General features: G+C 35.1%; 1 protein-coding gene and 1 pseudogene across 6 annotated transcripts in view; both read left to right on the forward strand.

Annotated features, from left to right (window-relative positions):
* Positions 1-27,419, forward strand: part of LOC137831000 (uncharacterized) — a 40,171-nt gene that overhangs the window by 2,206 nt on the left and 10,546 nt on the right. For 3 of the 6 annotated variants that reach the window (XR_016521357.1, XM_068638470.2, XM_090303110.1), the window contains exons 2-7: positions 563-716; positions 5,580-5,754; positions 17,841-17,956; positions 18,650-18,709; positions 19,071-19,221; positions 25,295-25,361. Coding sequence is in view for 5 of the 6 variants with exons in the window: in XM_068638470.2 (XP_068494571.2) it covers positions 563-716; positions 5,580-5,754; positions 17,841-17,956; positions 18,650-18,709; positions 19,071-19,221; positions 25,295-25,361 (723 nt within the window). In the remaining variant the exon portion in view is untranslated. The remainder of the gene's footprint in view (positions 1-562; positions 717-5,579; positions 5,755-17,840; positions 17,957-18,649; positions 18,710-19,070; positions 19,222-25,294; positions 25,362-27,419) is intronic. The other 3 variants (XM_068638472.2, XM_090303111.1, XM_068638471.2) reach the window with 3 other exon arrangements.
* On the forward strand, positions 2,837-4,076 carry LOC150026632 (uncharacterized; annotated as a pseudogene).

The raw sequence follows: 27,419 nt of genomic DNA on the forward strand, positions 1-27,419 counted from the left end.
GTGTATTTTTGAAACAACACATGTACTTTATATATATTTAGAAAACAAAATCAATACAATAAATAGAAGAGATATGGTATCCTCTAATAATAAAGGTATTATATGGGAATAAATAAAAATGTTCTTAATTATACATGTAGAATCTGAATACTCGTGATTATAAAATATTTGCACCTTATTTCTATAATATGATAGTAAATATCATAGATACTATAAAATTTTGTTATATTGATGTGTTGTTGTACTTATAACTTGCTTTAAAATTCAATCTCAAGTATTGGCTTCATACCTTAGTATATGTCTAGAAGCACAATGAATTGAATAAAAACAAGACTGATATGTAATGTAATGGATGGGGTTTTATACTTGTGGCTGAGTAAACTACGAATTTGCTTTGAAACAAATTTTGTCTATTCTAGATTCTTGCGTGGCTTGTATTTATGATTGTAGAATAAAGGAAAGTTGGTTTTCTGTGTTCCTCTTAAAAGGAGAAAAAGAAAATAGATAATACAAAGTGAACAATGAACTAGAGTTAATTTCTCTGCCTTATATTTTATTGCAGAATGAGGTGACAAGATTACTTGAGTATGAGGAATCTTCGTTCACTCATTTTATATTGTGGGTGTGGAATGGGTCCAAATACTCTGGTTTACTTTGTATGGCTCTCTCATCTACCATCTACTTTCTCATGGGGGTTCTTACCAATATATTTTCTGGTAATGTTCTATTGTTCAGCATGGTATGTTGTATGTTCTGTTCGACATTATGTATTTGCAGAATAAGGAAAACAACCAATGAAAAAGTATTTAGTTGAAAGTATCTAGCAATTTTGATTGTGAATTTCCTTGGTGTTTAACTTTTAAGTTTAATCTTACTATTTTGTGTCTCTTCTACACGGTTTGCATCTAGAGCTGGATCAACGTTTGGAACTAGATCAACATCTAGTGCTTGGCTTCGTCTAATGCGTGTACTTCGTCTAACATATGTACATTATTGGGGTGCATGTACATTGTCTAGCGCTTCTTGCAATCTTTAACATTAGTACGACTCTTTTGGTCTTGTAGCATATCGTTTGGTGATGCTTGTATACTTGCATCTTGTTGAGACTTCGCCAACTTTGGTGACGCCTGCATCTTGTGATTATTTTGGTCTGATGCTTTTCTAGTTGAGTCTAGTCTTCAACAGACTACCTCTAGTGATATAAGCTATGTTTAGAGCAGTGAGCATGCCTCTGTCTTTTATAAATGATGTGTCTACATGAACTTGTTTTATCTCGCATCTTGTACTTATTGCGTGACTTGCATCTTGTTAACTTTCTATTCTTTGTACAAGAAATATCTTATATTATCTTTTGCTTTTGTCTAGTACTTGTGTCTCACTAGGTAGCTTATATCAGACGAACCAAACTGTCTTGTTTGTTATTATCAAAACTTGGGTGTCAATGGCAAGACTATAGGATTAAGACTTGCATCTTATCATTGGACTTGTCCATGCCTTAATAGAGTGTAGTTAAGGTAGATAAAAATCCAAACAAAGTCTATAATTCTAGAAGATAAATTAGAAAATCAAACAAATGAAGGTAATTAGTTATTATTACCTTTTACTAACTCCATTGACAAGACTTTGTATCTTCTGTTTAGCAATATCCATTTCTTCATAAATAAATCTCATGGTTGATTTCTCATCTAAATCCACGATGTGCAACACATCAGGTAGAAAAAAATCCAAACAAAGCCTATAATTCTAGAAGATAAATTAGAAAATCAAACAAGTGAAGGTAATTAGTTATTATTACCTTTTCCTAACTCCATTGACAAGATTTTGTATCTTCTGTTTAGCAATATCCATTTCTTCATAAATAAATCTCTTGGCTGATTTTTCATCTAAATCCACCATGTGCAACACCTCAGGTAGGGGAAGAACACTCGTGCAATTCAAAATATTTTTCCAAAACCCCTCATCCAGTATCAAATTTCCCCTCCATCTCTAGTTTTTACAAATTGATTAGATTGCCACACCTTGAATGTGAACATCCTAATAAGTGATCCTTTATTTCCATTCAAGCATCCCAACGTCAAATAAAAAGTGGCAAAACGAGTATTAGACAAATATGTTCCTTTAGTAAATTTTGTGTAATAAGGTAATAAGATTAGTTCTTTAATAAATGTAGGTTGTGATTTTTTTTACCACTCGCTATTGTCTCTTGATGAAGTGATATTTTCTTATCAAAATTCCCAACATTAAATAAATGCAATGAGCTGCATTGCACAAGGTGTCCGATATAACTTATGTCTCTTATTTGCTAGTTACAATTAGGATCACTTTTCCTTCTGCCAACCTCCTCAACATCATCCATCAACATTAGTTGCCTTACATATGTCAGAAGCATCATTTGACTTGAAAAAGACAATAAACAATCCCCTTAGGACTATTTACCAATAAATTAAGTATTGTTGTCATCCTACTATCGATCCATCACCTATCATTATTGTGCACCCATTTTTCTTCTAAAAAGTTTATGTTCATCCAAGTTTTGAATGGTCTATCCATCCTTTTGCTTCATATATTTCACCCTAATTTCAAGGTATGATGGTGGCTTAAATCAGATACTGTTAGATATTATTAGATATAATTAGATATTATGAGATATTATAGATATTACTAGATATCTCTATTTTGTAATGGGCTTAGCCCATATGTTTCTTTTCCAATATACCCAAGGGATTTACCCTATTATTTCTTTTCCTTTTAATATGGTATCTAGAGCATAAGGTTAGGGTTCAATTTTTTTGGTGAACCCACTGTTCACTGGAATTTTCCAGCCACTGCCCCATCGTCTCGCTGGAGCCGCCACCGTCGCCACTTCGCCAGAGCCGCCGCCGGAATCGTTGCCGGAGACGCTGCGTGAAACCGCTGCCGGAGCCTTCATCTTTGTCGCTGCACCAATTGACCGGTGACTGGATATGTCTTTATCCTCTATGGCTTCTTCCGCTTCCGCTGCCACTATGGCTTCTTTCGCTTCCGTTGCCACTATGGCTTCTTCCGCTGCCGCTGTTGCTACTTTCGCTGTCATTATGCCGGATCCATCTATTTATACTAATTATGTCAATGTTCAACTCTCAATTGACAAATTGGATGGAACCAATTATGACACTTGGGCCTCAGATATTAAGTTATGGCTTAAGAGTCAAGGTTATGTTGATCATCTTACCCATCCTAATGTTGCTGAAAATGAGGTTTCTTGTTGGTTAAATGTTGATGCTCAATTATGCATTGTTATCAAATCTACCATTCACTCATCTTTGAAACAAATTTTTCGTACCTATGAGACATGTTCAGAAGTTTGGGAACAAACAAAATTATTATACACCAATGATACTCAACGTCTTTAGGGTGTGTGTCAAAATCTCCTCACAATTGTTGCTCCCAAACGTCTTGATGGTACAATGGCAGAATATCTAGGTAAGCTTCATGCTCTTCTTCATGATTTTAATGAGTTATTACCTTCTGCCCCCACTCCTTCCCAAGAACTAGAACAAAGATCCAAGTTTTTCATGTTATTTGGTTTACATGGCCTTCCTGATGATTATTCTCATGTTCGTGATCAAATATTTGGATCTCCTATCGTGCCCAATTTTACTTCCACTTCTTCTACCCTTCTGCGTGTGTCAGGTAAACACACCACTGATATAACGTCTCATGTTGATGACTCTTCTGCTTTAGTTTCTCAGCATAATGATCGTACCCACCCTCACAAGCCGGGCAAAGGGCGTCACAAGTGTGACCATTGTGGCAAACTTGGCCACAAAATTGACAGATGCTATGCCTTACATGGTCGTCCTCCTAAATCTGTTGCGGTTGCTCAAACTGCTCCTGTGCAACCTTCTACTGTGGACCATACTTCAATTGATACCCCAGGCCAACTTGCTATTTTCAATGAATTTCTTAATTGGTATGAGGATCGTTAGAACTCTAGTTCCACGGCTTCTATTGCACATTCAGGTACATCTTTTGTTGGCCTCACTCACTCTACTTCCCTTGGCCCTTGGGTTCTAGATTCAGGTGCCACAGATCACATTACTGGTAATCAATCTTTTTTCTCTTCCCTATCTACTACGGGTTATTTACCTTCAATTACCATGGCCAATGGATATAAGGTACCATCACATGGTGTGGGTACTATTAACCTTTTTCCTTCTTTATCTATTGATAATGTTCTTTATGTCCCTGGGTCTCCATTTAACTTATTATCCATTAGTCCTCTCACTCGTTCCCTTGATTGTGTTATTTCTTTTTACCAAAGATTCTGTTTCTTTACAGGACCGGAGTTCGGGACGGATGATTGGCACCGAATGTGAGTCTCATGGACTTTATCAACTAAAAATCTCTGCACATGTTGGCGCGATTATGGATTCTCCATCTCTCATTCATGCTCGGTTGGGTCATCCTAGTCTTGCCAAGATGCAGCAACTTGTTGCAAGTTTGTCTAATGTGTCTAGTTTATCGTGTGAGTCGTGTCAGTTAGGGAAACACATTCGTAGTTCTTTTCCTAGTAGTGTCTCACAACGTGCTTCATCTCCTTTTGCCTTAGTTCACTCTGACATTTGGGGACCAAGTCGTATTAAGTCTAATTTAGTATTTCAATATTTTGTTACTTTTATTGATGATTATTCAAGATGTACTTGGGTGTTATAATGAAAAACCGTTCTGAGTTGTTTTCAATATTTCAAATATTTTACAATGAAATTAAAAATCAATTTGGAATTTCCATTCGCATTTTGCGCAGTGATAATGGACGTGAGTATCTTTCTCATACTTTTAAAAATTTTATGGCTTCTCGTGGTATTCTTCATCAAACTTCATGTGCTTATACACCTCAACAAAATGGGACAGTTGAGCGCAAGAATAGATATCTTATTGAAACAACTCGTACTATTTTAATCCATGGTGATGTTCCTCAGCGCTTTTTGGGTGATGTTGTTCTTAGTGCATGTTATCTCATTAATCGCATGCCATCTTCTGTTTTAGATAACAAAATTCCTCATTCTATTTTATTACCCTCTCCACTCTTTACCTCCCAAAGTTTTTGGGTCCATATGCTTTGTTTATAATTTTATTCTTGGTCTTGATAAATTATCTCCTAAGTCATACAAATGTGTGTTTTTGAATATCTTTTTGAGCTACATATCTGAATCATAAATCAGTTGTTAAATACTCAATAGAGTTTGAGTTAGTACTCAATATATGGATTTTGCATCTTAAGTATTAGTAACGGACTCAAGCAGTATTCAAACAGGCAGTGGATGCAACACAAGACTCTCTTGTAATCATTCTCAATAATATAATTTTGCATCTTAAGAATTTTGACATACTATGTATGTTAGTTATACCTTCTAATTCTATCAGTATTTGTTATATTATTATTTAAATACTCAATTAAATTTAAAATATACATTTTATTTATCTATTGTGTTAAATTTAAGATATATTTTCAAGATTTACAGTTCTCGTTTTTACTTTTCAATTTGTTTTAGGTGTTTCCCATTTTAATTTTTACAATAACAATTTTGATTTGGCAGTTCAGGCAATTCCTTTGTTTGAGACCGCTTTTGCAAGATGTGCAATTACCTTGATACTGTCATATTTGTGGTTGAGAAGGAGTGAAGAACCATTATTTGGAACATCCCAAGTTAGAATCATTTTACTTTCAAGGGCCCTTACAGGATGTATATCAATGTCAAGTTTTATATATTGGTAAGTGGTCATAGTTTTTCCCTCAATTTTAATTCCTTTCAGCATTTCATTTGTCCTTTTGGTAATTTTTCTCTACCAGACTTTACCCCTTCAATATTTATCTTTCTATTCTCATAAAAATGTCATAATTTTAGAATATTTTATCGTACTTTTAGGATGTTATTTGATACTGGATGATATTGTTTTCTTCAATGTTTAGTTTTTCATACATGATATATATTATTGCACTAATTCTTAGAAGTACAATAATGGATAAAAGCTTTAGCAAAAGAATTTGAATTGCATTTTGTAACTGATCATGCAAGTTGTAACTAATGATAAGAATCTAAAGACAATATTCTTCATATTAAGCTTTGTAAAACTTTTCATTTGTAATTTGACATCCCAATGATTTGCTTAATAAATAAAGTTTAGTGCAACTCACTTATTCCTTTTCAACCTTTTATTTCTATTAAACTCTAGGAAAGAAAGGAACATTCATATGAAATTGCGTGTTTATGAGACATGAATATACTTTATATATTGTGAAAAAGAAATTAGTGTAATACTGAAGACTGAAAATATGATAAAAAGAGCTTAAGAGATTAGGTATCTCTCAACTGATCTTTGTTATTTATAGAAGGAAATTACATCAGGAACATCAAAAGGTACAAGAAAAAGGTTGTATCTAGGTAATTAATGCTAATAAGTAAACAACTCATAGGTACAAAATATAGTAGTTTTCTATACAAACTACTTACTACCTATATTTAATACCTATTGCAACATTCCCCTTCAAGTTGGAGCATACAAATTGTATGTACCAAGCTTGGAAGAAATAAATTCAATTTGAGGTCCCCTAAAGGATTTTGTTAACACAATTGCAAGTTTATCATTTGAATCCTACAAACTCACTACAAATTTCCTTGGACAACAATTTTTCCCAAATAAAATAATAGTCAAGTTCTATGTGTTTATTCCTTTCATGGAACTATGGATTGGAAGAAATGTGGATAACAATTTTGTTATCACCGTACATTTTCATTTGTTTGTTCTAGAATTTTAATTCTAGAAGAAATTGTTAAACCTGGACAAGTTCACTAGTGAGAGACGTCACTGTCCTATATTCAACTTCAACTCTAGATCAAGCAACCACACTTTGTTTAATGTTTCCTCTAATGAGAACACAATACCTGTAGTGAAGTGTTTATCCATAGGAGGTCCTGCTCAATTAGTATGACAATACCCAAAAATTTGGGTATTCCCTTTATCTTCATATAATAAACCTTGTCTTGGAGCCCTTTTGAGGTATCTTCAGATACGGATGGTAACATTCCAATGATCAATACAAAGATTTTGCATAAACTGACTAACAACACCCACTGCAAAAGATACATGGAGTCTAGTAGTAGGGAGATAAATAAGTTTCCCAACAAGTCTTTTATATCTCTTTGGAGAGGTTCACCTTGACCTGCCATTAGTTTTGGTTTGGATCCATTGGGCTATCTATTGGTCTACAGTCAATCATGTCGGTTTCTTTCGTGATATGTAAAGCGTATTTCCTTTGAGAAACTACAATACCTTCCTTTGATTGAGCCACTTTAATGGCTAGAAAGTATGAGACTTCCAAGATCTTTGGTTTGAAAGTGATTACATAACTGTTTCTTTAGCTGTGAGATTCTAGTAGCATAATTTCCTATAATAACCATGTCATCAACATAGACAATTAAGTAAACACATTTTCTAGATGAGGTGTGACAATAAAAAACTGAATGATCTGCCTTACTGTTTTCATTCCAAAAGTTTGAACAATGTGATACAATATTCCAAATCAAGCATGAGGTGATTGCTTGAGACCACAGAGAGACAAATGTTACTTACCAACCAAGCCAGATTCCCCTTGAGCAACAAAACCAGGAGATTGCTCCATGTAAATATCCTCTTCTTGATCACCCGTGAAGGAAAACATATTTAATATCTAATTGACGAAGAGGCTAATCAAGTATAGCTACCATGGAAAAGAAGAGACGCACAATAGTCATTTTGGCTACGGGAGAAAATGTATCACCATAATCAAGGCCATAAATATGAGTATATCCTTTGACCACCAATCTAGCTTTGAGGCTATCAACTTCATTTGGCCCAACTTTAATGACATAAACTCAACGACAACCAACAACCTTTTGTTTAGGTGGAAGAGGAACTAAGTTCCATGTACCATTATGTTCAAGAGCCTACATTTCATTAATCATGGTTTGTTGCCATCCAGGATGATCAAGTGTCTCTTTCACATTTTTAGGAATTGTAATGGAAAATATAGAGCAAACAAAAGAACAATAGGAGGGGGACAAATGATGATAACTTGGAAAATTATAAATAGTTGCGTGCAGTGTGAGTACCTTTTCGAATGGCAATAGGCCAATTGGAATCGTCATTAATATTAGGAGGCATAGTATGGAACAACGATGGTGAAAGACTTGATGAACAAGACTCACCATGCAGTCTTGGACCTGTCATTGGAGTTAGTCATTGGGAGGTGATAAAAGGAGGAGATGGTCCAGGTGAATTGGGCTAATGAGAAGAATTTAAATTATTCAGAGTCATTGGAACAATGTTTGGAGTAAGATACACAGGGCTCCACTAAAGCATAGGCAAGACTTGGTGGACAACATTAACATCTTATGTGGAGGAAGAGAAGAAAGGAGTTTCTTGAAAAAAGGTGACACTTGCCGACATGTAATATCTTCTAGTGTCAGCTGAATAACATCAATACCCTTTTTGAAGACCAAAATATCCTAAAAAGGCAAATAACTCGAGCTGAAAGTTTATCCCAACTTGGAGACATATCATGTACAAAACACACAACCAAAGACTCAAGGAGATTGTGAAACAAAGGTTCATCTGGAAACATAACGGAATATTGAACTTTATTGTCCCCTAGATTCATGTCCTTCACTAGTCAGTTGACATGTACTATGTTCTTGTATAACAAAAGAATTTTCATAAAAGGTTATTGAATAATTTAAAGATTTAGTTATTTGATTTAAGGAATTTAGGTTAAAGGGACAAATCGAACATGCTTTAGGTTCAAAGACGGAGAAAGGGAGATTGGACCAACTCTTTGAGAAGTAACTTTGGATCTATTTGTTAAAGTATTAACATAAGATTTTTAGTATGATAAAGGGAAGAAAATAAGGCAGCATTACCAGAAATATTATCGGAAGGTGGCGGGTGACCTTCACGCGCCTAGTTGTAGTAGATGGATATGACATACATGGCAGGGCGTGCCAGAGAAACAAAGGATGTGACTAGGTGGGTTGGACGTCGCATGATGAGACACACCTGATTTGATGATCGTTGAAGAAAAAGGTGGTTGGCCTACAACAAAAGCAGTGTATTCAATAAAATCATGGGAAGATCCAAACGAGGTGTTTGTTGTAACAAAACTTTGATTGGGAAGAACAACAACAACGGAGATGGATGTGGACGGCAAGGGATAATCACAAAACTAACAGAGAGGGATCAACCTCCTTTGATACCAACTTAAGACTTCTCTCGAATGATCTTTACTATTTATAGAAGAAAATTATATCAGGAACATCGAAAGGTACAAAAAAAAGGTAGGTTGTTGAATGTAACGGACTTAGCCCATAATTTTTATTATTCTGATATTATATTATTGATTCTGTTATTATGTTATTGATTCTGTTATTATTTTCATTTATAAATAAAAACTACCATGTGTGTATTTTACACAAGGGATATCAATCCTATATTTATCTTCATTCTTAATATGGTATCCAGAGCCTAGGGTTAGGATTCAATGTGTTTTGGGTGAACCCATTGTTCACCATCAGCCGCCACCACTGGCGTCGGAGCTACCATCGTCGGAGTTACCTTTGTCGGAGTTGCTGCAGTTGCCACCAATTGGATGGCAACCAGATCTATGGATTCGTCTCTTACCACTATGCCCAATCCATCTATCTATACTAATTATCTCAATGTTCATCTTTCTATTGGCAAATTGGATGAAACTAATTATGACACTAGGGCCTCAGATATTAAATTATGGCTTAAGAGTCAAGATTATGTTGATCATCTTACCCAATGTGTTCACATTGTTGTTGCAGATGATGCTTCCCGTTGGTTGAAAATTGGAGCTCAATTATGCATTGTTATTAAATCTACTATCACTCATTTTTATTACAAATATTTCGTGTTTTTGAGATGTGTTCATAAGTTTGGGAACATGCGAAATTATTATACACCAATGATACTTAACGTCTTTTATGGTGTGTCAAAATCTCCTTATTGTTGTTGCTCCCAAACATCTTGATGGTACCATGCCTGAATATTTGGGTAAACTACATGCTCTTCTTCATGATTTTAATAAATTATTGTCTCCTACCTCCACTCCTACTCAAGAACTATAGCAACGGTCCAAGTTCTTCATATTATTGGGCTTACATGGCCTTCCTGATATTCTCATGTCCATGATCTGATTTTAGGATCACCTGTTGTTCCCAATTTCACTTTCTCTTGTTCTACCCTTCTGCGTGTGCCAAGTAAACACATCACTGATATACCTCTTCTGCTTTAATCTCAGCGTTATGATCACTCACCCTTCCAAGTCTGGCAAAGGGTGTCACTGGTGTAAACATTGTGGCAAACTTGGCCACAAAATTGATCGGGTGTTATGCCTTACATGGTCATTCTCCTAAATATGTTGTGGTTGCCTATAATGTTCTTGTGCAACCTTCTACCATGGACCCTACTTCATCTGATATCTCAGGCCAACGTGCAATTTTCAATGAATTTCTTAAATGGTATGAGGGTCGTCAAAACTCTGGTTCCACTGCTTTTGTTGCACATTCAAGTACACCTTTTGTTGGCCTTACTCCAATTCTCTTGGTCCTTGGGTTCTCAACTCAGGTGTCACCGATCATATTACTGGTAATAAATCTTTTTTCTCTTCTTTGTATACCTTCGATTATTTACCATCCATCACCAATGGCTCTAGGGTCTCATCCCATGGTGTTAATACTATTAATCTTCTTCCTTCTTTATCTATTGATAATGTTCTTTATGTTCATAGTCTCCCTTTAACTTATTATCCATTAGTAGTCTAACTCGTTCTCTTGATTGTCTTATTTCATTTACCAAATATTACAGGACCGGAGTTCGAGACAGATGATTGACACCGGATGTGAGTCTCATGGTCTTTACCACCTACAAACATCTGCAAATGTTGGCACGGTTAAGGATTCTCCATCTCTCATTCATGCTCAACTAGGTCATCCTAGTCTTGTTAAGATGCAACACCTTGTTCCAAGTTTGTCCAAAGTGTCTAGTTTGTCTTGTGAGTCATGTCATTTAGGTAAACAAAGTTGCAAGTCTTTTTCTTGTAGCGTCTCACAATGTGCTTCATCCCCTTTTGCATTAGTTCACTCTGACATTTGGGGACCAAGTCCTATTAAGTCTAATTTAGGATTTCAGTATTTTGTTACTTTTATTGATGATTATTCAAGATGTATTTGGTTATTTTTAATGAAATCTCGTTCTGAGTTGTTTTCTATATTTCAATCCTTTTATAACGAAATTAAAAATCAATTTTGAGTTTCAATTCAAGTGATAATGCTCGTGAGTTTCTTTCTCATTCTTTTACCACTTTTATGAAATCTCATGGCATTCTTCATCAAACCTCATGTGCTTAAACCTCTGAACAAAATGGGGTGGCTGACCGCAAGAATAGACACCTTGTTAAAACTACTCGTACTATGTTACTTCATGGTGACATTCCTCAACGTTTTTGGGGTGATGTTGTTCTTAGTGCATATTATCTAATTAATCGTATGTCATCTTCGATTTTAGAGAATAAAATTTCTCATTCTATTTTATTTCCTCGTGAATCTCTTCATCTCTTACCACCTAAAGCTTTTGGGTCTACATGTTATGTTCACAATTTTTGTCCTGGTCTAGATAAATTATCTGCTAGGTCACACAAATGAGTTTTTTTGGGTTTACTAGATCTAAAAAAAATATAAATGATTTTCACTTTCTTTTAACCGTTATTTCATTTCTGGAAACGTTGCCTTCATTGAGTCTTTATTTATTTATTTTAAGTCTTTATCTTCTTCACCTGTGTCTCCATCTAAACAATTACATATTCCAGTTGTCTTTGATCCTTCCGTTATGTCTAGTGTGCCTAAAGATTCTCCTCTTCTACCACCTCTTCAAGTTTACAGTCATCGTCAGTCTTCCCATCGTCCACAGGATGACTCTCTTCTAGTGCCAAATCTTCCGTCCCTTCCGGCTCCAATAGTTGAACCTGATATTCCCATTGCCATTCGTAATGGTATACGTTATACCCGTAATCAATGTTGTCAAACTCGTAACTCGGAGGCGGATCAGAGAGATAAAAAAAACTCGTAACTCGGAGATCGTAACTCGACTCGAAAGAGTTACTATTAGAGTTACTATACATAAGATAATTCATGAAACGGTCCAAATTCATAATTTTGAGTAAGCTATGATTTTTATTTAGGATAAGAAAATGTGTTGGAGATGAAAATAATTGTAATTTTTTAAATGGGCCCAAAAAACCTAATTTTGAGTAAGCTGTGAATTTTATTTAGGGTTTCAGCTGCACATAAACAGAGCACATTCCATATTTAAATTTTAGTTAGGTTTTATTAGGTTAAAATTGAAATGGGCCTTTGGTATCTGTCTCTTAAGTAAGCAATGATTTTTATTTAGGGTTTCAGTCGCACACTACACCACATTCCATATTTAAATTTTGAATGAGGTTTTATTAGGTTAAAATTGAAATGGGCCTTTGGCCCAAAGTTATGTCTCTTAAAATTTAGGTTTAGGTATGTGCTGCCCGCATCTCTTCCTTCCTTATGCGCGGCGCCACCGCAACTCCTCCTTTCTTATGCACGACGCCGTCGCAACTCCTCCTTCTTTATGTGCGGCGCCGTCGCAACTCCTCCTTCCTTATGTGCGGTGCCGTTGCAGCTCCTCCTTCCTTATGTGCGGCGCCGTCGCAGCTCCTCCTTCCTTATGTGCGGCGCCGTCGTAGCTCCTCCTTCCTTATGCTTCGCCAACGTCATAGCATGCGTTTGCAGTGGTGTGCGAAGGCGGCGACGACGTTTGCGGAGGTACTGAAAGGCGGCGGCGAGCACGAGCGGCGCATTAGGGTTTTTTTTGGACCGCGTCATGGATCGCGGAAGCTCATGGATTGTTCGATCCAACCCTTGGATCACTGGATCGCTCCGATCCAGAGAGGGTCCGATCCCACCTCCGATCCAACTCGTTTTTGCCTAAAAGGATCGTAAATGCACAAGATCGGCGAGTTAATTCGCGATCTTGACAACATTGCCTGTAATCCCTCTCCACATTATAATGCTTTAATTTACTATTGACTATTTCAACCCTTTTTACTGTCACTCAAGCATTGGGTGTATCCATCTTGTAGTATATGTTGATGACATTGTTCTTACAAGCAGTGATCACCATGGCATCTTACAGGTTAAACAACACCTTTGTCAACATTTTCAGACCAAAGATCTTAGCAAACTCATATATTTCTTGAGGATTGAGGTAGCACAATCAAACAACGGTATTGTTATTTCTCAGAGAGGACGTACGCATTCTATATTTTTGGAGGAAACTGGATTAACGAATTCAAAATCAGTTGAGACACCTATGAATCCTAATGTCAAACTCGTACCTAGTTAGGGGAAGCCTTTCTCAGATCCTAAGAAGTACAAAAGATTAGTTGGAAAGTTGAACTATCTTACTATCACTCGTCCAAATATCTCATTGGTTGTTATTGTGGTGAGTCAATTCCTTAATTCACCTTGTGTTGACCATTAGAATACATTAATGGTTCTTTTGAAAAAGGCTTGTTATATGATCACAATAATCATACTAGAGTTGTATGTTATTCATATGCTGATTGGGAGAGGGTCACTATCTGATAGAAGATCTACTTCCGGATATCGTGTTTCTATTGGTGATAATTTATTTTCTTAGAAAAGCAAGAAACAAAATGTTGTGGCAAGATCTAGTGTTGCAGCAGAATATAGACCTATGGCTTCAACTACTTATGAGTTTATTTGGCTTAAACAGTTACTCAAAGAATTGCAATTTGGAGAATTCAATCAAATGACACTCATCTGTGATAATCAGGTTGCTCTTCATATTAGTTCAAATCCCGTCTTTCATGAAATGACCAAACATATTGAGATTGATTGTCATTTCATTCTAGAAAAGATTGTTTGGAGATATCAAGACTGAATTTGTTAATTCGAATGGTCAATTAGCAAATATTTTCACTAGATCTTTACAGGGATCTATAATTGATTATATTTCTACCAAGTTTGGTACATGTGATTTATATTTACCAACTTGAGGGGGAATGTTGAATGTAACGGGCTTAACCCATATTATTATGTTATTGATTTTGTTATTATTTTTATCTATAAATAAACACTCTTATGTGTGTATTTTACACAATTGATATCAATCCTATATTTATTTTGTTCTTTCTTAATATAGGTAATTAATTCTATTAAGTAAACAACTCATGGGTACAACGTGTATAACAGTTTTCCAATACAACTACTTACTACCTAACAATAATAAATTGGGGAAATGTGTTATCCTCTAATAAAAAAAAATATGATATAGGAATAAATAGAACATTCCTAATAATACATATATAATCAAGATATTCTTGATTTTATATAGTATCAACATTTGTTTAGCATTCCCCCTCAAGTTTGAGCATTTAAGCTGTCTGTGCCTAACTTGTTGCAACTATAATCTATCCTTGGTTGTTATAGAGACTTGATGAATATGTCAACCAATTGTTCATCGAAGTTGACAAATCAAGTAGTGATGTTTCTAGATTCTAGTTTGTGTCTTATGAAATGATAATCTACCTCAATAGGTTTGGTCCTCATGAAAGATAGAATTAGAGACAATGTGTATGCTACTTTGTACATACAAGGTGCATTTTGGAACTTCCTACAAATTTAGGTTCTTTGAGGAGTTGTTTTGTGTATGCTACTTTGTACATACAAGGTGCATTTTGGAACTTCCTACAAATTTAAGTTCTTTGAGGAGTTGTTTTAGCCATAAGTGAATATTGTCATTGCCTTGTATTCTGCTTCTACACATAATCTTGCCACAAGATTTTTTTTCCTTTCCATGATATTAAATTACCTTAAATTATAACACCATACTTTAAAGTGGAGCGCTATCGCTTGGTGACTTTCCATTATTTGTATACATGATGCCTTTTCTAGGAGCCTTCTTAATGTACATTAAGATCTGTATAATTTCCTCCCAATGGTCTTGACAAGGAGGGTTTAAAAGCTGACTTACTATGCTTACTACAAAGGTGACGTCAAAATAAGTCACAGTGAGGTAATTTAGCTTACTAACTAACCTTTTATATCTCCTAAGATTCGAATACAATTCTCCTTGGTTAGGTATAAGTTTGACACTTGGATCTTGGTGTCTCCATAGGCTTGGTATTTATCATCCTTGTTTCTTCTAGATTGTTGAGAGCATATTTTCTTTGTGATACGGCGAAACATCCTTGAAATGTGTCACTTTTATGCCAAGGAAATACCTTAGGTGTCCAAGATCTTTTATTTGGAACTTTTGAGCAAGATATTAAAATGGGATAGATACATCCTTGGGGAGGATGACGATAGAATATAAAATTATTAGAATCACTTTGTATTATTCCAAACTGCTAGATGACAGTATGAAAATGCCCAAAGCATGCATGAGGTTATTGGCTGAAGCAATATAGGGACTTACATTGACAACATACTATATTAGATAACTCTTTTTAAGTAATAAATCCGTAAGGTTGCTCTATGAAGATCACCATGTAGAAATGCATATTTGATACCAAGTTGAAACAAAGTCCAGTGGTGAATAACCGCGATGGAAAAGAGAAGTCAAATAGATTTGATTTTTGCAATAGGTGAGAAAGTTTAAGTATAATATTGGTCATAAATTTGTTTGTATGCTTTGCCCAACCAGCTGAGCTTTATAGCGATCAATGTTACCATTAGGTCCTGTTTTTCTACTACCACTGAAACCTCACCGTTGATTTCCCAACTGGAAGAGGAACCACCTAGTACCACTACTTTGAAGGGCACATGTCTCGCCAATCATTGCTTATCCCCACTGTGAGAGATAAAGCTTCACTAAGAGAGTTAGTCATAGGAATAAAATAATGTGCACACATAAGTATAATTTATGGTGGATAGCCAATGATAACTGAGTTTTGTATAGTGGGGAGAAGGGTTACAGGTAGAATGTTTACCATTCTCAATAAGAACAGGCTAATCATATCATTTTTAGACAAGATAGAATGAAGTATGGGAGATGGTGTCGAGGAAGGATCAAGCATGTCCTCCATTATATCACTATCTGTCGAAGATGGTTCCCATCTTGGAATTTCAATAGGCCGTGAAGGATATTAGTATACTTGAAGAGGTGCTGGAGAAACATCATATTTATGGTAGTGGTGGGATAGTGACTGCATATTTTCATTTGAATGAACAACTGTATAATATGGAACAAACATAAAGATAGAAAGAGACTACAACACACAAAACACAAAACACAAATAAAGATCATGAGAGAAACATCGATACCATTTCTGAAAACAGTGTTGTCCCACGAATACACATTTAAATAACTAAGAAGAGAGTTTAACTTTTTTTTTTAAAAAAAAACAAAAATTAAAATATGGGGGGACTAGACCAAAACCCATATATTAACAAAAACGATACATAGGTAGACTATACCTATTCATAAAGAATTCTAAGAATAGACTAGATGGAAGCCTATTAAACCAATGAAATGATTTTCTATGAATAAATCCTAAATTAGCCAACTTATCAGCACACGCATTCCCTTTGCGAAAAATATGAGTAACCCTAAACCTAATTTTCCCGCAGTAATTAAGACTAGTATTCCATCGATTACGAAGCATCCACGGAACATTAGTCCTAGCAGTAAACGCAGCACAAACCAAGGTAGAATTACATTCAAGCCATACTATTACGAAGTGGACTTTAAGCCTAACTCGACCCCATAAAATCGGCTCAATGGGGTGAGGTTTGCACCCACTTATATACTATGAAAGGCTCTAATCTCTAGTCGATGTGGGATCTCCAACACACCCCCCTCACGCCGAGACTACCAACTCGTGCGTGGGACTATATATTATGGGTGGTCCGATAGCGGCCCGATAGCGGGTGGCACGATAGGCCCAACACAAACACTCGCTAGGATAGGCTCGAAATGGCTCTGATACCATATTACGAAGTGGACTTTAAGCCTAACTCAACCCCATAAAACCGGCTCAATGGGGTGAGGTTTGCACCCACTTATATACTATGAAAGGCTCTAATCTCTAGTCGATGTGGGATCTCCAACACATACATTAGTAAGCCCCATCTTTTGAGCTTCCTCCGAAGCATGTTTAACTCCATATAACTCAACAACTATAACAGTCTAAACTTCAAGAAACGCAGAGAAAGCACCAATAATCTCCCCCATACTCCCAAGAAAAATACCTCCACAAGTAGCAAGATCAGGATATCCCCTAACAGCCCCATCAATGTTAATTTTAACCCAGCCTGGATATGGGAACTCCATCTAATAGGAAGAGAGTTTAACGTAACTAGGTGTGAGGTTATGTACACAACTTATAGTACCAAAAGCATGTGGAGGAAGAATGTAAAGAGGGAAATGAGGAATGGGTACCCGATCATTAAGAACAAATGATGACATGCAATTGAATGAGATAACATGCTATAAGGTCAATATCCCAAAAAAACAGTGTGGAAGATGATTGTGAAGATGTGTATGAGTAGTTTCGATAAGAACTTTGTTTTTGCTTTATGCTACTTCATTTTGTTGAGGAGTATGAGGACATGTTGTTATAGGATTAACTCTTTACTTTTTGAATTATAACAATGTTGTTGGGATCGTATTTGAAGTTATTTTTTTGCTCATTGAGGATTTCATGGGATGCCAATTACTTTAATAAAAGAATGTGTTATTTTCAGCTCTCAAAGGTTGCCTTTCTCTCAGGCCATTGTATTGAATTCTACAGTTCCTATTATGGCTTCAATTATGGCCAGGGTCTTTTTGCATGATAAATTAAAAGTTGCTGATATTGCAAGTAAGATGTGACAGTTCTGCTCTTAAATTACCTTCTATTTTAAATTTATGGAATGGAGAGAAACTTTAAATTCTGATTTTCTACTTAATTATTTTTCAATACCTTTTCTCCAGTACTTGTTTGTATTATGAATTACTTCCATACTTGTAGCCTAAATTCTTACAAAGTTATTTCTTGTTTATAAAGAAGTTTGCAAACTGTTAATTGTAAGATATTAACTGTAATTATCTGTTACGAAATTATAAGATCTTATATTTGATGGCATCTTTCTGTTTATACAATTCATCCTCGTATAAGATGGGGTAGAACATGATGGCAAACTTGAAACACTGAACTCGTATTTTTACGGATGCCCCAAAGACAACTGAACCTTATTGGTGTACAAAACCTTAAATAGGGCACCCGATTAAACCTCATTCTACTTGGACAAGTTTGTCAGACTTCAAAATTCAAGCAATGACAATCTATATTTGGATATAAATTCTTAACAAGTCAACTTGTAATAAGATATTTATGGCCTACAGTAGAAACAACTAAATTGAAAATTCTTAATTATTTCATAATTCTGAAGTTACAAGTATAAATTTCATATTACTCTATATATACAAGGACAGAAAGTTAATATGTATAAAAGTAAGCATTTGTTATCATTTGTAAGTAATGATTAATTAATTCAAAGCTGCTGTTGTTCAGGTCTTGCCTGCTGTTTCTTTGGTGTGTTGTTCTTCTTCCGAGAAATGCTTGCTACAGAAGGTATAATAGTTGTTTCCATTCTTAGTCTTTTTATTGCATTCTCCTTTGTATAATTTTATTGGTATGCTTGTGGCTTTCAACTATAATATTCTTACATGTGATTTAGACTTAAGAATACATTGGGTTTTAAATTCAAATTTATGGGCCAAATTTTCTTGACTTGCATTCTATATGCCCCACGTTTTTAGAAAAGAGAAAAGACTACCACATGCCTTTGACCTGTTTGTTACAGGAGGTCTGAGGTAATATTTTGTGTAGTTAGTAATTGACTGCAGGCAATGTAGCCTGCATCATCTAGGTTCAAGAGAATAGTACATATACTTTAACTACTCTTCCTAATTTCAGAATTTAAATTTTGCAGGACACTTAGTCAAAGCTAAGGAAGCAAGCAATGCATATGCTAAGACAGGTCATAATATATTTGCAATCCTACTGGGTATCTTTTCATCAATAATGGGTGGAACTAGTTACTGTCTTATTAGGGCTGGAGCTAAGGCATCCGATCAGCCTCTGTAAGATTATATTTTTAGTGCTTTTGGATTTTATTATTTATCAAATCTTAAGTGTTATGTTCCTGGATGGTTTAAGCCTTAGTTTTCTTTAGTTATGTTTATTTGTATGAGTTCTACTTGATTATTAGAATACAAGGTCCTTCTCTTGTTGTTACTCTGACTGATTTTAAATATTTCGTTCCATCTATTGATACTTTTGCATCTTATGTTGATTATGTTTAATGAAAAGTAGTTCCAAATTATTTTATCTGAGAAATTTTATCATGAAATGAAAACCCAATTTGGTATTTCTATATGCTCTCTTCATAGTGAGAATACACGTGATAATTTATCTTATCAATTTATGGCATTGGAATAGACCACTTGTACTCTTCTCCATGGCAACATTCCCCGTCACTTATGAGTTGATGCTGCCCCATAGCTGTCTTTATTGATCAGCCTTTTTCCTCATTACATTTAATACAGTTGATCCTCGTATGTTTGGCTCAACTTGCTTTGTTCACAATCTGATTCCAGACCTTCACAAGCTTTTAACATTGTCCATCAAATATGTTTCCTAGGTTATCATTGATAGCAGAAAGGTAATTAATGTGCATAAATTTGTAGGTTATAAATTTATGCGAGGACAATTATCCGTCCCAAACTCCGGTTCTGTAAATAAACAGAATCTTTGGTAAAAGAAATAATACAATCAAGGGAACGAGTGAGACGACTAATGGATAATAAGCTAAATGGAGACCCAGGGACATAAAGATCATTATCAATAGATAACGAAGGAAAAATATTAATGGTACCAACACCATGCGATGAAACCCTAGATCCATTGGCCATGGTAATCGAAGATCAATAACACGAAGTAGACAAGGAAGAGAGAAAATATTTATTACCAGTAATGTGATATGTGGCACCTTAGTCTAAAACCCAAGGGCCAAGGAAAGTAAAGTGAGTGAGACCAACAAAAGATGTACCTGTGAGTGCAACAGAAGGAGTAGAAATAGAGATTTGACGATCCTCATACCATTTGAGAAATTCATTGAAAATAGTATGTTGTCCTAATGTATTAGATGAGGAGGACCAACAATAGATGTTTGTGATGGAACAATTTGGACAAGAGGCATAATGGCAGCAGAAGAAGCCCTAGATGACAAGCGCAGATCCAGTTGCTGACCAATTGGCGGCAACAGTGACGATTGTGGTGGTGATGGTAGCTCTGGCGGCAAGGAGGTGGTGGGGCGGTGGCTGGAAAACACCGGTGCACAGTGGGTTCACTAAAAGAAAATTGAACCTTAAACCTATGCTCTAGATACCATATTAAAAATAAAGGAAAAGAAAAAATCAGATAAATTTTCTTAGGTATATTAAACACATAGGATTATGTTTATATAGAAAAACATACAAAAAATATGGGTTAAGCTCATTACATAAATAGAAATATCTAACAATTTCTATAATATTTGTTGAATGTAACGGGCTTAGCCCATAGTTTATATTATTTTGTTATTATCTTATTGTTTATGTTATTATTCTCATCTATAAATAAAGACTCCTATGTGTGTATTTTACACAAGGGATATCAATCCTATATTTATTTTCTTTATTCTTAACAATATCTAACCGAAAATAATGACAAAGTTGTTTTATATGTAAAATGCAATGATGATCGCTACTTGTAAGGAAAATGTCATCAACATATACTACTTGTTGACATCAAATGTAAGTCAAAGGTGACAATGACATCAACATATACTTGTATGTAGAAAGAAAACTCAAAAAGGTGACATCAAATGTTATCAAATAGTGACAGAGAGGATAAGAAACACTTATACATTTTTTGAGAAATAGGTAGCCTAAAAAGACACTTATGAGACTGTTGATAGTTTATCGAGGCCAAGACTAAGATTGTGAACAAAAAAGGTAGATCTAAAGACTAAAGGAGTTAAGGGGTGGAAAAGTTGACGAGGGAACAAAATAGAGTGACAATATAGCACAAAATGAGAACATCACTCCAAAATTGTTGAGAACATAACCATGAGGTAAAAGAGTGAGTAATTTCAATAAGTTGTCTCTTCCTGTGCTCTGTCATTGCATTTTGATTAGGTGCACTTTTGATGAAGAATACTATGGAAAGGCATGAAATCTGAAAAGTATCAAAGGGGTTTTTACCAACATTATCACTACTAAAAGTACAAGTAGAAGCACCAATTTTTTTTTCTTTATTATAAAAGGATTGAAATATGGAAAACATGGTACAATTTTTCATTAAGAAAACCAATTACATCAAGAATAATCAATGAAAGTTACAAATATTGAAATCCCAAAGTAGAGTTAACATAATTCGATCCCCAAATATTCTTTTGGGACACTCCTAGGGAAAGACTATGACTATATTTTCCTAATTTACACAATTCACGACAAATTTGAAAACATAGATAGATGTGGTACATGGTGTTGAAACTTATCAAGGTTTTGATGACCCAATTGAACATAATTAGAGAGAGGAATCCACCATCGAGCTAGCATGAGTAGAGGTCCGAAGTTGATAAAGATCCTAGGACTCACATCTAATGCATTATCCATCCCAAAACTTCAGTTCTGTGAGAAAACAAAGTCATAGAGGATTAGATGATTAATGGATAATAAATTAAAAAGAGGCCAGGAACATAGAGGACATTGTCAATGGAGAGAAAAGGGGGAAGATGGACAATACAAAAACCTTGTGATGGGGCCATAGAATAGAGGGTTGTTAGTAAGAAATTTTAGTGTACAACTGTCCAACTGTTTGCCTTTTTTGTTAGTGTACAACGTCCAACTATTTGCTTGTATGTTAGTGTACAACTGTCCCGCTACTTGTTTATATATCAATGTACACATGTCTAGCTAAGAGTTGTTAATGTACAACTTTTCCAACTCTTTGCTTGTATGTTAGTGTAGAGTTGTCCATTATAATATTCATATTAGATAATAGTGCTAAGCGGTAGCATATAGGTGCTAAGCGGTAGCACATAGGTGCTAGGTGGTAGCACACAACTATTAAAGGGTGCAACTACTATAAATACTTACAATATTCATTTCAATGTGTTGTTCAACAATAAACAAAAATTTTCTCGTTCAGTTTCTCTAAAATGGTATCTAAAGTTTCTTTTAGATGATCTAGTTTCTCCATCACTCGAACATGATTGTCCATTGTGCTTCTTTTTCTCCTATTCTTTGTTCTCATGATGATGTGATCATCCTTGCTATTGCTATTCATTCTCATTGTTCTAAAATTTTGTTTGGTTTGGTTTTGTCAATTCGATGTGTGATTTGTGATCAGGAAACATTAATTGTGTTTGCAGTTTGTTATGTGAATTGGAATTGGTTTGCTTTTAATTTGTTGTTTGTGCCGCGTTGCAAGTTGTACTATGGTTTCTTTTTCTTTAGTTGTTCTGGTAACGTATCTGCTACTTTGGCTTCCGCTTCCTAGTCCTTCCCTACATCAATATTTGATAAACTTAATGATAACAAACTATATCTATTGGAGACCATTTGTTGTAAATCCAATTGTTCCTCCTTGTTTTTTGACTGAAAATGATTGAACAATTGACAATATCAATCCTAACTATGAAGCTTGGGAGGTTCAGGATCAAACATTACTAGTTTGGCTTCAGTCCACACTTTCCAAATTAGTTCTCTCTTATGTACTTGGTGCAACTCATTCTTATGAAGTTTGAAAGAAAATTCATGAATATTTTGAACTTCAAAACTAAGTCTCGAGCATGACAATTGCGTATTGCAATGCGTGCTGTTAAACTAGAATCTAAATAAATGGTAGACTATCTACTCAAAATTAAAAGCTATGTTGATGAACTTGCTAGTGTAGATGTACCAGTGCGTCATGAGAAGCATGTTGATGCTATTCTTGAAGGACTTTCGTCTAATTATGCACCTCTCTTCTCAGTCATTGAAAATAAGAAAGGTACACCTTCCATTGCTGAAATTGAAGCTCTTATGGTTATGAGACATGTCTCACTCGTTTTATTTAGGAGACACAAGCTTTAGTATCACCATTATTGAATTTCACTCACGCCTCTTATGGACATTGATGGAAAATGCTCTTCTTCTAGTAGTTTTCTTTATGATTTCTTCTTTGGATGGAAGATAAAAGAGAGTTGAGGAGCGGAAGCATTCTTAACTCAAGAGGAGTTTCGATGGATTGAAGTGGAGATAAGGAATATGTGAGAGTAAGAGGTGAGACCAGCTCACTCGGAAAGAGTGTAGGCTAAGTCTTAAAGTAGACTAACCTAGGGAGAGCATAAGAACAAGTAGAAATGCCATAATTGGGCAGAATTGGGAGCACTCCTATTTATACAATGAGGGTGATTTTTTCATCAATGGAAATAAAAACACTACAAACTCGAACATCCTAAGCAGCATGATCTTTTTCAGTTGTATGGAAGAAAATAAAATATGTAGTAAAAGAAACGATGCAATCAAAAGACTTGTAAAATTTACAATTGGATGATAGATTAAAGGGAGCTGCAGGGACATTATGAATAGAGAGGGGAGACGATGGACAATACCAACACCTGAGGACCATGTTTGAGAACGATTCACTATGGTGTTGAAAGGTAAATGACCAAAATTAGAATGAGAAGAACAAAACGATTTTTTATTGATTGTGTGATTGATTACGTGGTTGCCAATGGTGCAGACAAATTTGTACAAATTTATATCCACATGCACATGCTTAAAAACAACAAAAATGACAAATATATTAAAAATATCATAATGGCAAACTAACTTCATAAGATTTATAAAATTCTAATGATTGTTATCACACAAAGTCTTAAAAACAATTTATAAAAACCCTAATATTTAATTTATTAATTTGAGGATGCATTCTTTGGTTTTGGGTGCTTGATATTATCTTGTAAGTGGAATATAATTGGGAACAATACTGTATAAGTAAACATTAGAACAGAAACCAAATAATTGGTTTTGGAATTAAAAAAACACAAAGAACTATAAAAATAAAGCTCCAACTAGATGAAGAACATGTGTAAAGAGGAGAAATGGACAAAAAACAAATAAAAGAAAAAAGAAGAAAAATTGGAGAAAAAACTTGGTTAGGTCGTCAGAGTTTCACTGTTTCAATTGGAGTAAGTTATCATCATAGGTGACTCTAAGTAGACTTGGCATTAGAGAAAGCTCATTTTCTAATGCATTCACAACTTAGGGTTCTCAGTTCATGAAGGTTCTCATTTGTAAAAGAGGGATCATTCTCTCATGTCGATTAATGTTATAACTTAAATAAAGTATATTTGTTGGGGATACCCTTCAGTGTGATCTAACCTTTAACGTTGAGTTAGATTCAAATACAAAATTTTAAGATTGCCTTAATTTCATCTTTAAGGAGGTGTGTTTTTCCCACATCAAATGTAGATAAGTCCAATGTGTAGTTTTGATAAAGCTTGGGCAATCCTTACATTACAAGTCAGTGTATTAAGGCTTTTGCTATCATAAGTTTTTATTGCATAACTTACCAGACTTAGCTTAGAAGATGTTTATATTTCATAAGTTTCACATAAAAAAGGTTTTTGAAATTACATAAAAAAGCTCATCGGAGTTACAATTATTTTCTTAAGTCCAAATGAAGCTACTCAAACATTTTCTGAATGCCTCCAAAATTGAAAGTTGAATGTAGCTTATTTCTGCCTGGACTTAACATATTTTAGATTTTAAATTTTTAAACAAACATGAAATTGTAATTACTTAATGTAATGTGGAAACATTCTCAGAGCAAAGACGGATTCTAATCTTCTACTAACATGCAAAATCTTTTAAGTTGGTTCTTTATTGTTATATGCTTTAAAGGCTTTCTTTTTCAATAACTATATTAAGTGAGATTGCCTGTAATGGATTTATAGTGCAGTAGAGAACAAGAGTGGTTGTTGGATATTAAAGTGCATCTTGCTTGCTGTTTAAATATTTACAAAAGTTAGCATAGAGCAGACCAAATATTTGTGGTTTTGATAGTTAGTATTAGAGTCAATGTATCTGTATCTTAGTTATACAAATTTCAATTTTATTGCAGGTTAACTGTCTTTTCATTTGGCTTATTTGCTAGCCCTGCAATGGGAATATGTACTTTTATCTTTGAGGTAAGTACATTGTTGAAACTACTTCTTTAATCAATAAGGGTTGAGGTATACTTTCTTGAAGAAATTGGCAAGTATGCCAATAACCATGAGTATATGAAAGAATACATGTTTTTAAAATTTATTTAATAGATTCGTATGTATCTAAAATATTTTTGTATTTATCATCAACAATTAATCAATCCTGTTATTTTTATTTTTCTTTTGGCTAGGGATGAAACTTGGAAAGGTTGTGAAAACCTTGAATTTATTCAAACTAGTGGAAGGAGTAGAAACCATGTGCTTCTAATCCGATGCCCCAATCATTCCTCTCATACTGGTAGAAATCAAGTGTGCATTGACTGCTTAGCACAAATAGAAGAATACAAGTGCAGATACAAGACGTTTGAATAAGAGTTTTAAACAACACGAATGAACATGTAAATAATAAGAACACAAAGAGGAACTAAGAACTACTAAAGAATTGAATTAAGAGCATATGAGTGAATGAATAACAAGAATAGGAAGAAATAGTTAATGAAGATAAAAAATATAAGAACATAAAATAAAGAACAAGATTAAGGAGAAAAGGGGAATAAGACTTAAAAGATGGAAGAAGCAAGGCACACCACTTGAAGTTGAAGATCCATCTTCATCTTCAAGATGAGCACTAAGGAAGAATCACTACTTGAGTCCAAAGAATTCAAGATAAGACTCCAAGATATTTGGAGATGTGGGATTATTCGATGCATGTTTACAATCAGGAAAATGTTGCCAAACTTTTTGAGCTGGAGCTTGACATTATCATCTCCATCTTCATCTTTATCACCATCTTCATCGTCATCTTCATCACCATCACCATCAACATTATCATCAAAAACTATATTATCAAAATTAGTTGCATCTAGAATTGAATCATTTAAACTTGTTCCTCCAGCTAAGTCAACAATTACACATCATCTTCAACTTGAATTTGCTCAACCTCAACCTCAACATTTTCTCGTGCATATGTACAACCTCTCCTTCACCTCAAGATCATTTCTAAAAGTTTGTTCATAGTGAAAATGGGGGTTTAGGTAATTGGCCCCAAACAATTCGTCCAACAATTCCTCTATTATCGGAATCAGAAATTTATCCAGAATGGTTGCCTTATTCAAGGCCCTATAGTCCACACAAAACCTCCAACTGTCATCCTTCTTTTTGACTAGGATTGCAGGGCTTGAATAAGGGTTGTTGTTGGGTCTGATTATCCCTGCCTTCAGCATTTCTTCAACTTGTTTCTCTATCTCGGTCTTCAGTAGATGTGGGTATCAATATGGTCTCACATTAATTGGGTCTATCCTAGCTTTAATTGGAATCTTATGATCAATCTCCCTAATTGGTGGCAGATGTTTGGTTTCTTCAAAAAAAACCCTCACATTCCTTCAAAACATCATTCAATTTTGTTGTCTGCCTCAAAGTTAGCCTAGCGATCTCCTTGTCACTCCCGGTCTGATATGTCTTGGGCTGGTCAGCGCTCTCTATTCCCCATATGAGGGACACCGCTTTGATCTCCTCCTTTTTTAAAGCTTTAGGAGTCACCAAAGTCCTAGATAACGTAGGGTCTCCTCTAATTTGCACATGTTGACCGTTAATGCAGAAATTCATTGTCAACATTTTCCAATTGACTTTCACATCGCCCAAAGTTGCCAACCATGCTACTCCCAAGATCAAATCCACCCCTCCTAGCTCAAATAGGAAAAAGGTCTCCTTAAGCATATACTTTCCCAGCATCACCTTCACATTGTGACAGCACGCATTAACTCTTTTTTATGACCATCACCTAACCTCACGTTATACGATGGTGTGGGCTCAACTGATAATCCCAATTGGCTAACCAGATCGACAGTTATGAAATTGTGACTAGCCCCACTGTCAATCAACACCAGTGTTATTCTTCCCTTCACTTCCCCTTGTAACTTCATGGTGTTAGGTTGTGCTAGACCCCAGCAGAAAAGATGGATAAATCCATCTGTTGACACTCCCTCTCCTCTTCTTATCCTCCAGATTCTCCTCAATCTGCCCCAATATACCTTGGTTCAC

The sequence above is a fragment of the Phaseolus vulgaris genome, chromosome 6, assembly GCF_051622355.1.
Source record: "Phaseolus vulgaris cultivar YP4 chromosome 6, ASM5162235v1, whole genome shotgun sequence".
In the NCBI taxonomy this organism is placed as follows: domain Eukaryota; kingdom Viridiplantae; phylum Streptophyta; class Magnoliopsida; order Fabales; family Fabaceae; genus Phaseolus; species Phaseolus vulgaris.